General features: G+C 43.7%; 1 protein-coding gene across 4 annotated transcripts in view; it reads right to left on the minus strand.

Annotated features, from left to right (window-relative positions):
• The window catches only part of dnmbp (dynamin binding protein), an 81,671-nt gene that overhangs the window by 14,561 nt on the left and 55,085 nt on the right, over window positions 1-12,025 (minus strand). For all 4 annotated transcript variants that reach the window (XM_080789749.1, XM_080789748.1, XM_080789747.1 and 1 more), the window contains one exon: window positions 166-404. In XM_080789749.1, coding sequence (XP_080645875.1) covers window positions 166-404 — 239 coding nt within the window. The remainder of the gene's footprint in view (window positions 1-165; window positions 405-12,025) is intronic.

Raw genomic sequence — 12,025 nt, forward strand, 5'->3', positions numbered from 1 at the left:
ACGGCGTGTCGCGGGTTTGAGTCCCGATCCCAACGACCTTTGCCTGCCGCATGTCTCCCCCCCCCCCCCATCTCTCTCCCCCTTTCCTGTCGTAATACTGTAAAGATCTATCAATGAAAGGCAAAAAGCCAAAAACATATCTCTAACAGAGTCTGAACACCTCACCTGTTTGCGCTGCAGAGGCAGGATGATCTCCTTCACGCACATCTGCAGGTCTTTGATGTAGTCCTTCTCCGTCTGCAGCAGCTCCTCTATGACCTTCAGCCTCTTCTCCTGCATGCGCAGCGCTGCGTCCTCCTCAGTGGCGTTGCTGGACGCACCGGTAGTGCTGCTGGTGACCGGAGGCATGCTGGACACGGGGCTGGACTCTAAGGCCTTGGGCTGGGAGGACAGCAGCGTCAGCTCTGTAAACACACAGGGAGAATACATATTTAGAATTGCCATTTGGTTCCCAACTCCTTTCTGGTATTTGTCACTGTATATGTTGTTGCACATTATGGTTAAGCCATATGTCCATTGATTTTAACCCGTCCTAAGTATCAGGAGCAGTGGGTGCTGCAGTGGGCAACGCCCGGGGAGCAGTTAAGGGGTTAAGTGTCTTGCTCAAGGACACTTCGACATAATAGACTGGGGCTGGGAGGTGAACTAGGGACCTTCTGTTTCCCAGCGGCCTCTCAGCTAGGGCCGACATTCTGAAAGAATGGTGATGAAATGAGCCACGCTGGCCCAGCTTTTGCAAGTAATTAGTAAAAATATTCTTCCAATAGCAAAAACAACACAAACTAGAACTGCACTCTGCCGAGTGCATACTTGCTTGTTGCACACTAGTAGGCCATAAATGGCCTACTAGTGCGCAAGCAGAGCGCGCAAGTACTTTCGACCGCTGGAAAGTATCACATCTCAGTATCTCTGTGAAGGAACGTTTGAAATGTATAATAATTACGTGTAACTATTTGCTACCTAACTACTTTTTTACAGAAAAATGAATCATTGATATGTGATGAAAAAAAAAGGTATATAAACTGAATTAAAATATATTATACAGTATAATTATTTTATTATTATTATTATTATTTTGCCTTGTGGGTTCCATGTAAGGGCTTGTCTTGTGATGCTGGTATTGGGCTTATTTTATATAACGGTAAGTCTGTGCCTGGTTTGCTGGGACCAGTTACCACATTACGTCATCGTTGAAAGCTGGGACCAGAGTACATGGTGTGTATATGTATGACTAGCTCTCAGTGATGACATAAGAGAAATGGTCATCTGTATAATCTGGTCCCAGCAGATACCACATTACGTCATCTTTGAGAGCTGGGACCAGAGTACACGGTGTGTATATGTATGACTAGCTCTCAGTGATGACGTAAGAGATATGGTCATCTGTGTAGTCTGGTCCCAGCAGACCAGGCACAGATTTACAAATTACAAATCACATTACAACTACATACAGAGTATGTAGTTGTAATTTGATTAGCAGTATACTGTGGTTACTTGGTTCCAAAAAGTGAAGACAAGTTTTCTTCAACGGTAAATCTGTGCCTGGTTTGCTGGGACTAGTTACAACATTACGTCATCCTTGAGAGAGTACATGGTGTGTATATGACGTAATTTGTAACTAGTTACAAATTGTCTGATTTGTAACTAGTTACAAATTACGTCATATACACACCATGTACTCTCTCAAGGATGACGTAATGTTGTAACTAGTCCCAGCAAACCAGGCACAGATTCACCGTTGAAGAAAACTTGTCTTCACTTCGAAGAGACCAAGCGAAACGATTACTTGCGCGCTCTGCTTGCGCAAGTAAAGACTGCTGCAACTGTATCGGAGCACAGTACAGTATACCCATAATTGTGTAATCACAAGGGGTTTCCACCGCGCCTCATAAGCTGGTTCAGTGCATCTCAGGAGCAGGACTGGTAACAGTTTATTTAGCAGGGTGCAAGTCCTTTTTACTTGCTCCATGCTGAATAAAGTCTTTAACTGTCCGAGTTTGCTCCAGTGCCTTCCTTGCATGTCTGTGTGTGTGTGTGTATGTGTATCTGTCCTTTGCATATCTGGCGAACCGTCCAACCAATCGCCTTCACATCTGACGTGTGTTTTTCCGATGCCCCATGGGAGCGGAGGTTCCAGTGTGGTCAGACCAACGGCTTCCCAGAAGAGACATGCGTGCCCCACAATTAGAAGCCATGTCAACGCAAAGACACAAATACATGAGGAATCACACGCGAATGACACGGCGTGAACTAACAGGTACGGCTATATCATATAGCACAAACCCATGACAACACTGGCATTAATAAACATGCATAAACTAATAAATCTAAAAATTAACTAAGAAGAAGAAAAACGGTACAACTTCAACTGAACATGGGAAACGGAGAAACGGAAGGGAAAACACACGCGAGAGAAAGTTCCCATCCCATCACTCCTAGCTGTTTACCCAAACCACAAACTACCAGTCTCTCCTCAGCCTTTGATGTGTGTGTTTGTGTGTGTGTGTGTGTGTGTGTGTGTGTGTGTGTGCTCGCTCGGAGCAGGGCCGCTTATCTGGGCTGCCAGGGACTGGAGGGAGAGCCCGGGGTGTTTTTAACGCACCGCTGCCTCGTATGAATGGGACTGAAACGTGGAGAGCGACTCGGGGGCTCTTTTGTCTCCCGTCACAATGGACTGTGACAGCGACTAGAGACATACGGACCCCCTGAGACAGGGGAGAGAGAGTGAGAGAGAGGGAGGAAGATAGAGAGAAAGGGATGCCTAATTTATGCTCCGTTGTAGTACGACGTTGTAAATCGGCTATTCTCGGCGTGCAACGCTTTTGTACGACAAAGTGTAAATCAGGCTTGCGCGACAAAGAGATTGACAGGAGGGGTAGAGGCCGTGCGCCACCTCACACTAACAAGAACGGAGCGGAATAAAGAACAGTAACTGTCGTCTAGTCAACTGAGTGATGTCATGCCGATGTCTACATTGTCTAATACTCATCATGATACTATTATTAGTGCTTAAAGATGCTGTCCCTAAGTTTTATGTCCTCTCCTGGCGGAGAGGGGTCAAAACAACCCGGGGTCTCCCGCAGGGGAGGGGAAAAAAACAATTTATGGTCCATCAATAGGGAATCCCGGTTGGCTAGGAGAGATATTGGTAAATGTTACATTTGTATAGCGTCTTTATCTAAAGCGCTTAACAATGTGCATAATATTCACAGCACACACATTCACACAGCGACGGTGTGGAGGACCAACCTGCTCATCGGGAGCAATTAGGGCTTCAGTGTCTTGCTCAAGGACACTTCGGCACCAACTCCTGGGGGAGCCCACGGTCAAACCGGGAACCTTCAGTTTCACCAAGCGTCCGCTCTACCTCCAGGCTTCAGGCAGTACTACTTGTCCAGCAGTAGGTGCCATCTACAAGCTTGTAAATCTGCCATTTTTGAAAGATTTTGTGCAAATCTTTGAAAATATATTATTATATATTTTTTTTAAGTAAACAAAAAAAATCTAATCTTTGCTACTGGTGGGTCCCTGTAACGAAAATATGTGGCAAATGTGACAGGCAGCCAGATCCTATAATTATGGGGGTTCTTGACATGAGAAGGTTTGAGAACTACTTACATAGACACATAAGTCTCAGAAAACTGTCAGGATAATAATCTTAATGAGTAGAATTAAAGAGAATAAAGTTTCGGATATCAGCTTTAGGTTCACGTGAATTATGCCACGATGAATGCAGTGCGGGTGGCCTGGCAGTAAGGACAAGCAGCAGCGCTGCCACTGCTCTTGAGTCAAGTTTGTGTCATCCAGAAGGTCATCCAGAAACGCATGCCAGCCAGGCTGATATACACTACTTGACTTTTTGGACATCGGTAACAAATGTATGCAGCCGATGTGTCTCGATTTTTAACTACTTTCAATCTTGTCTACATTTGGGCATATGACCTGTAAAGATTTGGGGGGTGGGGGGGGGGGGGGGGTGACAGCTTGGCCGTGTAGTTCTGTAAGCACTGCCCGGTGGCTCAGATTTAGTGCCTTAGGTGCTGGTGACTTACTGTAGGGTGACATCACCCCACTGCTCCTTCAGCAGATGCTGTCACTGGCTAATGCCATTAATTATGCTTAACTGCAATTTGCTACCCCCTCGAGCACGCACACACACACACACCCACAGGCCATGGTTGACATCGTATGTGGATGTATTCATTGGCGATACAATGAATACATCCACATACGATGTCAACCAATAGCTAGTAGTAGTACAGCAATAGCTGAGATTTATTGATAAGACTGTACATGTTTGTTCACTCATTACTACAATATACTCCAGTGTAGGTATCTAGGCCAGGGCAATGGTTCTCAAACTTTTACCCCTTAACTCTGAGTGTTTACGGTACACATGGAACCAAATTGACTTGTTATGGTCCATTTGGTTCCATTTGTATACTGTCAGAATTACAGACTTTTAGAGGCCAGCAGAAGTATTGATCATCATATTTTACATTCTATGACAAATGCCAAAAACAGCAGATAAGCTTGTACTAGATCTATTTTTCTTTCTTCCTGATCATTTTGAAAACGTTTAACGTCCGCCTATAATGCCATGTCAAGAGGGACTCAAAGTGGGGTCCGGGGAATCACAGGGAGTTCCAGGGGGTCCCCGGCTAAATGATAGTTAGGTACCAAATGGACCTTTATGGGTCTGTAAAAGTATACAAATAGAACCAAAGCTGGTAACTCTCAGAGCTAAATTAGCATTGATTTTACGAGGTCCCAGAGATAGAAATGCCATTAAATGGGTGTCTGTAGCATAATGCACAGGGCAAACTGGGAGTCCTTAAATGAAAACGGTTGAAGATCACTGCTGTAAAAAAGGAAAAAGAAAAAAACCTTGTCTTATGGGGGTCCCTAGCATATCTTTTCAAATGGGGGTCCACGGTAGCCTGGTTAACCACTGTCCTAACCAGGCTAGGTCTGCGGGCTAATGGGTGTCAATTTGGGGGTCCAAGACCAAGACATGAAAAGGTTTCAGAACCAGGACAGTCTGTCACCGTGTGACTCTCTGTCCACACCGTGGTCCTGCTATCATCATCATTACCTCTCCCCCACTCTCACCTCACCCACCCTCAACCCAAACATCGTCCACATGACTCAGATAAGACCCAGAGAGATGTCCTTATCTCCGTCTCTGTTTTACCAGGAGCCATGGAACCGTTTCATTCACACGTATCAAACACCAATCAAGCAAATGTTTGGTCGTTTGTGCTTTTCCAATGGGAGTCACATGGTTTGACCAAACATTTGTTTTTGATTGCCGATTGCTGGTGGTGTTCTGCCCCACCCCCCCTATCAAACAAAAATGTTTGGTCAAACCATGTGACTGACGCGACGCCAAAAAGTTAAACATAAGACGTTTCTGCAGCAATGATATACTTTATGTATATCACCGTGGGCAGTAGCTCAGGAGGTACAGCGGCTGCTTGGAAATTGGAAGGTTCCCGGTTCGATCCCGCTCTCCCCTAGGGTTACTGTCAAAGTGTCCTTGAGCAAGACACTGAACCCCCGGCCCAAACTTCTCCTGATGAGCAGGTCGGTGCCTTTTATGGTTTCCTCTGCCGTCAGTGTGCAAATGAGTGGATGTAATACACGTTGTAAAGCACTTTGGACAAAGGTGCCATTTTCTATAGATGGGTAGAGTGCGTGCGTGCGTACGCGCATTTTGTGTGTGACACAGTGTGCAGTGTGCAGCTCTTGATTATGCTGCTAGGAACAAAAGAAAAGTGGATTTCCAATCAAGAGAAGTGGGTCGGAATCTGGTTTTGTTTTTGTTTTTGTTGCTGAAAATATCTCCGTAGTTTATGTATGTGAACTTGTGAAGTGGGGCATATGATGCATGGATGTGTGGGATGCTTGCGCACACAATGCTTGGGAGTGAGGGGATTTGTGCCAATTAAGCATGGAGTCTATTGTTTTAAATAGCTTTCTCTTCTGCATTCCCGTGTGTGTGTGTGTGTGTGTGTGTGTGTGTGTGTGTGTGTGTGTGTGTGTGTGTGTGTGTGTGTGTGTGTGTGTGTGTGTGTGTGTGGAAAATTATAACTAGGGCTACAACTATCAACTCTTTGTGATACTACAGTGTCTCACAAAAGCATCGTCAAAAGTAGCAGATCACCAAGCTCAAAATGCAGCACGATGCAGATGAGCTTGTAGATCTGCTACTTTTGTTTGTTTTCTTTTATTTGAATCCTGAAAACAGTTTTGGACATGAGGTTTCCATCTGGCAGAGACGACAAGCTGTTTACACACAGAGACACGTTAACACAACGGCGTTCATTTATGGGGGGAAAAGTTAAAATATGGAGATAGGAGGTTTCCACTCGACAGCAACGATATAATGACTAGGCTCAGTTTCTATGGTGATTTGATGTTCTGACACACACACACACACACACACCCACTCAGACTCACCAGCCTGGTATTCAAAAGACAACACCAGGGGTTTCGTAACAGCGACTGAAAGTGAGTTGGTACAAGGTACGCATCGCTGTCACCCTCGCCAACAGGAAACGGACTGACAAGAATGCATGAACTATTACTGATAGCAACAATTCAACACAAAGGACCACCTATGAGCAAGGCACTCCTTTCAACCAAGACGTGTCTGTCTGTCTGTCTGTCCGTCCTTCTGTGGCTCAGCTGATATTTTAAACACACATCAACCCTGGCGTCCATACTTTTGGCATGTCATTATAGGCGAACCTTTTCAAAATGTTTCTATAATTTTTTGGATATTTGCCGACGCATAAAATAGGGCTTAAGTGGTCAAGGAATGACAGCCTAGAAATTACATCATTATTAAATTGTGCGTAGCTTCACTTTACACTCTGATTCACCTGATGATAAGGTGTTGTCGTGTGAACGGATGGGGTCAGATTCCACAGTGACTGTTGTCTGACGGCCAAGATAACAATCTGAGTGTACAGTGTATGGGCCCATCCAACAACACAGCCAATCACTTCAAGGAGCACACATCCAATGGGAATATTGGATTCATTGCATCTCTTTTCAAATTAAGAAAAGAACACATACACCGTATAACAAGTGTCAGTTAGCAATGCATGCAGGGTAACTGTGCAGGTAGATTTTCAGAAATGTTACAAATGTTTCAAAAGTTTTCAAAAATAGATAATATGGCCAATCCACACGCTCACTCACACAATGACAATGTATTATCAGCCAGGTTACTTCATCATATCATATCGGCTGAAAGATCATCCATATCGCTCAAACACAAATATGCGCCCAAGTATACTGGTGACGATGGAGCACACGCACGTGCGCACGCACACACACACAAAGGGGCCAGGGTGGAGTGGAAGTAATAGCTTGTGGCACTGTTTTTATGGGAACACCCGGTGTTAGGGTGGGTGCTGGGTTGCTGTGGGCTTGTGGAGACCCTGGAAAACGAGGTCAGGAGTCTTCTGCCTATAATGCTACTGATGCTGGTCAACAAGATGCCAGCAGGAATGGAGCCCTGCTGCTCTCCACATAGAAATCATTCTCACTCACGTAACAAACACATAGGCTGACGGACACTTTCACAAGGGGATTGCTTAGTTTAGATCAGTGGTTCTCAAACTTTTACATTTCAGAGTTACAGACCTGTAGAGATCCATTTGGAACCCCTTTAAGGAAGCCTATACCTGTGAGAGTCACTGCTTTAAGATAAAATGATTTCAACGCTCCTGGTTTTCATTCTAGCTTGTCTAATTAGGGACCAATTGACACCTGGAAAACCAGGTGAATGCAGTTGGAACATCCGGCTGAATAGAAAACAAGCACAGGAATCACATGGGTCCCTAGGACTGGAGTTAAGACTGAATGCTTTGCATCAGGTTACAGACACTGACTGCCAGACTGCAAAACAGTGCACACTGCTCACCAAATAAAAGACGCCGATGCATACATGCATACATCAGAAGAATTAGTCAGAAAACAAACAAGTAGATGCCAATGAAATGGAACAAATCTCACTGCACTCACAATTCCAGGTGCCTTGCAGCTGCTACGCCGTTGAGAAAGAGCATGCATGTCCCTTAACCACTCAAACCCTATACACTTGATGTTGTACATCAAATCGTGGAAGTAGCAGATCTACAGGCTCACAACACAAGGCACTGTGGGCTTATAGATCTGCTATTTCTGCAGAATCTTCACCTCCTGTAGGCTACTATGACAACAAATTTCACCCAGTGTTTTCCCCATGTAAAACTGTGATGATATGACAATGCAGCCGGTGATTCTGGTGACATTCAAGTTCATTACAATTTCAGTGGATTGTTTCCAAGAAAAACTGCAGTAACTTTCCATGTTATTATAAACTATGTGTGACAGAGAGCATCGGCATTTTTCATAGAAAACACATTAAATGTTGCACTTAAGAATTGACTACAGTATATTTTGTATACTGGTATTCAAGTGTCAAGTTAAAGTCCTGTCTCTATGAATCCCAAATATAAAATTCACATCTCACAAGCTCTGCTCAAACAAAAGAAAACACAACATCTGCCGAATGCAGACGCCCTCGAAACCTTAAATATCACACAGAACATTCACAGTGAACAATTCACAGCCTTGCACACAGGTGCTCCAGATAATGCAGACGCACTCGAAACCTTAAATATCACACAGAACACGCACAGTGAACAATTCACAGCCTTGCACACAGGTGCTCCAGATACATGTGAATTAAAAAAACTGGTTCACGGGAGGAAGAAAAGAAAGGAGACATAATGGAGTCAAAATGTGAACAGGGCTTCAACTCACCTGCATATCTCATTCCATGGTGCACCAGAAACAACCCTGCATATACGTTCACACACGATCACTCATCCTGAGATGGTCCACACTCTCTCACACACACACACACACACACACTCCATTCCACAACCCCAATCACCATGAGCATGAATGGGAAGCCACCATGGTTACACACACACACACACACACACACACACACGCTCTCTCTCTCTCACACAAACCCCAATGTGGACTATCATGGTGGCACACGCTAAAACCTGGAGCCAGATTCTATGGCTCGCACTCGCAGTGGTGGAAAAAGTGGCTCAAAATGTTTTACTTCAAAATACTGCAATGACGAAATACTGTACCGTAGTTACAAGTAAAAGTCCAGTATTCATAATGCACTTGAGGAAAAGTAGGGCCTACAAAAGTATTGGCATCAAAATAGATTAAAGTAACACAAATAAAAGTACTCATTATGCAGAATGTCCCATTTCATGGGTTTCAAATGTATAAAAATATTTAGAAAATAGCAGATCTACAAGCTCACAAGGCATTGCATCACGAGTTTAAATTAAGTGGTTAATGCATGTTTTGTAATAATAATCCAAATATAAAAAGTAACTAAAGTTATAATTTTTTTACAATTGTCGTTGAGTAAAAACTACAATATTTGATTCCGAGATGTAGTGGAGTAAAAGTAAAAGTATAACAAATTGGAAATACTCTTTATCCAAGGTGCTTTACATAGATTGATTCACAGTTCACACACACACACACACACACACACACACACACACACACACACACACACACACACACACACACACACACACACACACACACACACACACACACACACACACACACACACACACACACACACACACACACACACACACACACACACACACAAACACACACACACACACACACACACACACACACACACACACACCGATGGCAGAGGAAACCTGCACACCGGAAGCAATTAGGGGTTCAGAGTCTTGCTCAAGGACACTTCGACACTAACTCTGGGGGAGCCAGGGATCGAACTGGGAACCTTGCGGTTCTCATCCAGCTGCTCTATCAGCCACTCTCTACCCCGAAGGCAGTGCCACTTAGTAAAGTAAATGTACCTCAAAATTGTACTTGTACTCCACCACTGCTGGCTCGGAGGGTAACTTTCTTCTGCATCCCTATGTCCACATGGACAATTGGACAAAAATAATGCATTCTATCGAGGCGGTGTCATGTCCTTTTATATTCTGTATACTCTCCCAACTTTCAAACATTTAAAAACGATTATCTTTCAAAGAATCTTCAAAAAACAGATTTACAAGCAAGCAACGCGCATTATACAGTCGCTTGTACAGATCTGCTATCTTCGCTCTTCCTTGTATAATAAAGTATATAGGTCTTAAGTGGTTAATGCTCTTAATGTTTTGTGTGAGCAACTTTGGCTTGCCGTGTTGTTGAAAATAAATGTGCCATACTAATTGCCTTTGTACGTTACTGTACCCTGAACGCTCACTCTGCTGCAATAAATCAAAGCATGTGAACTACTTGCAACCGGCTTTGTCATCTGAATACCTTTGCCACAGTGTGGAGCAGTGATTTACTAAATGTCTACCCTTATCACTTGTCGGGTATAGTTTTATAGCACTGGTTGGCAGAAATGACATGAATCATTGAGAGTAAACGGTCTACAGTACACATCCACCTATATATGGATCCCTAGCATATACAGTATACTAGGGATGTGAAAAAGTTGCCTCAATCAGGCTAATGATAGCAGATACCATTACCATCAATACCAATAATAATGCAGGCACACTTAAGTAGGCCTGTACTCAACATTGCACCATAATAGCACCTAAGGTCCTAAGCTAACACAATAATGATATCCTCTAAAATGTAGTTACTTACTATGGGCAGGGTTTGGATGACCATAACGTTTCAACAGATTTTCCTTATATTAAAAAAAAATAAGTTAAGCTCCTGTTTGGCTTCTTAGACCCACTTCTGAGGAAACCAAACTCCTGCTTGTTTTCTACTCAAAGCGCTGAACAACATTCTATCAGGCGTTTTCACGTACTGTTGTTTACGTCTCTCTGGTCAGGTTGAATCTAGGCGGAGGCGGAGCTATGCTGACAATTTTAAAATGACACTAAAACCTATGGGCCAATAAGAATATGTTAATAAGGTCATTCGTTCCGCTCTCTCTCACAGAGCCAGTTTGTACACACAAACCCCACAGGGTAGGTGAAGACACCTGTACGAGGGTTCAAACAACTCGTAGGCATGCTGCCTGACACTCCTGAATTGAGGTCTAAATTAGGGCAAGGTTCAAGGTTGTTTTTTACACTTTACTTTACACTTAAGAAGTAGTGACAATAGACAATTTACAAGCTCACAACTTGTCGCATTGCCAAGTGACATACAGTACTACCAATCTCTGATTGGCATTATGTGACTTTTAGAATAAATTTGACTTTTTAAACAAAAGCTATTATTACATTTACTTCTGCTATAATCCACAATACCACAATAGCTAGTTTCGATGCTTTGATCACAACAGTAGTAGCGAGAGAGATTATAGAATTTGCGCACACACACACACACACACACACACACACACACACACACACAGTCACGTTTCTGCAATGACTAGTGAGCGTGTGCAGAAAGCCTGTGGTAAAGTTTAAAAGTAAAGTACACGCTCCACACAATCACTGCTGTGTTGTGTGTCCTCCTGCTCCAAAGTCCACACAAGAATGCCCTGTCGCCGTGGTAACGTTAGTAGTGAAGGGTGGGGGGGTGCTCTTCATATCAAGCCAAGTTCTGTAGTGCTGCCTGGGAGTGACTTTGGTCAAATGAGCGCACAGGGGGAGTGTGTGTGTGTGAGACTGTGTGTGTGTGTGTGTGTGTGTGTGTGTGTGTGTGTGTGTGTGTGTGTGTGTGTGTGTGTGTGTGTGTGTGTGTGCAAGCAAGCAAGTGTGTGTGAGATAGAGAATTCATGCCAAGATAGACACTTCCAGTAAGACTTACTGTACACACACACACACACACAGTGTGCTCATTTGACCAAAGTCACTCCCAGCACTACAGAACGTAACAAAACAAATACATTACCGGGATATATATTATATATTTTTGGGATATTAAAAAAAGGCAATTTGTAAACTATTTTTGTAAACTCTGACATGCACAAAAGAGGGATACCAGG

Source organism: Protomyctophum bolini, assembly GCF_963924005.1.
Source record: "Protomyctophum bolini genome assembly, chromosome: 18".
Lineage (NCBI taxonomy): Eukaryota > Metazoa > Chordata > Actinopteri > Myctophiformes > Myctophidae > Protomyctophum > Protomyctophum bolini.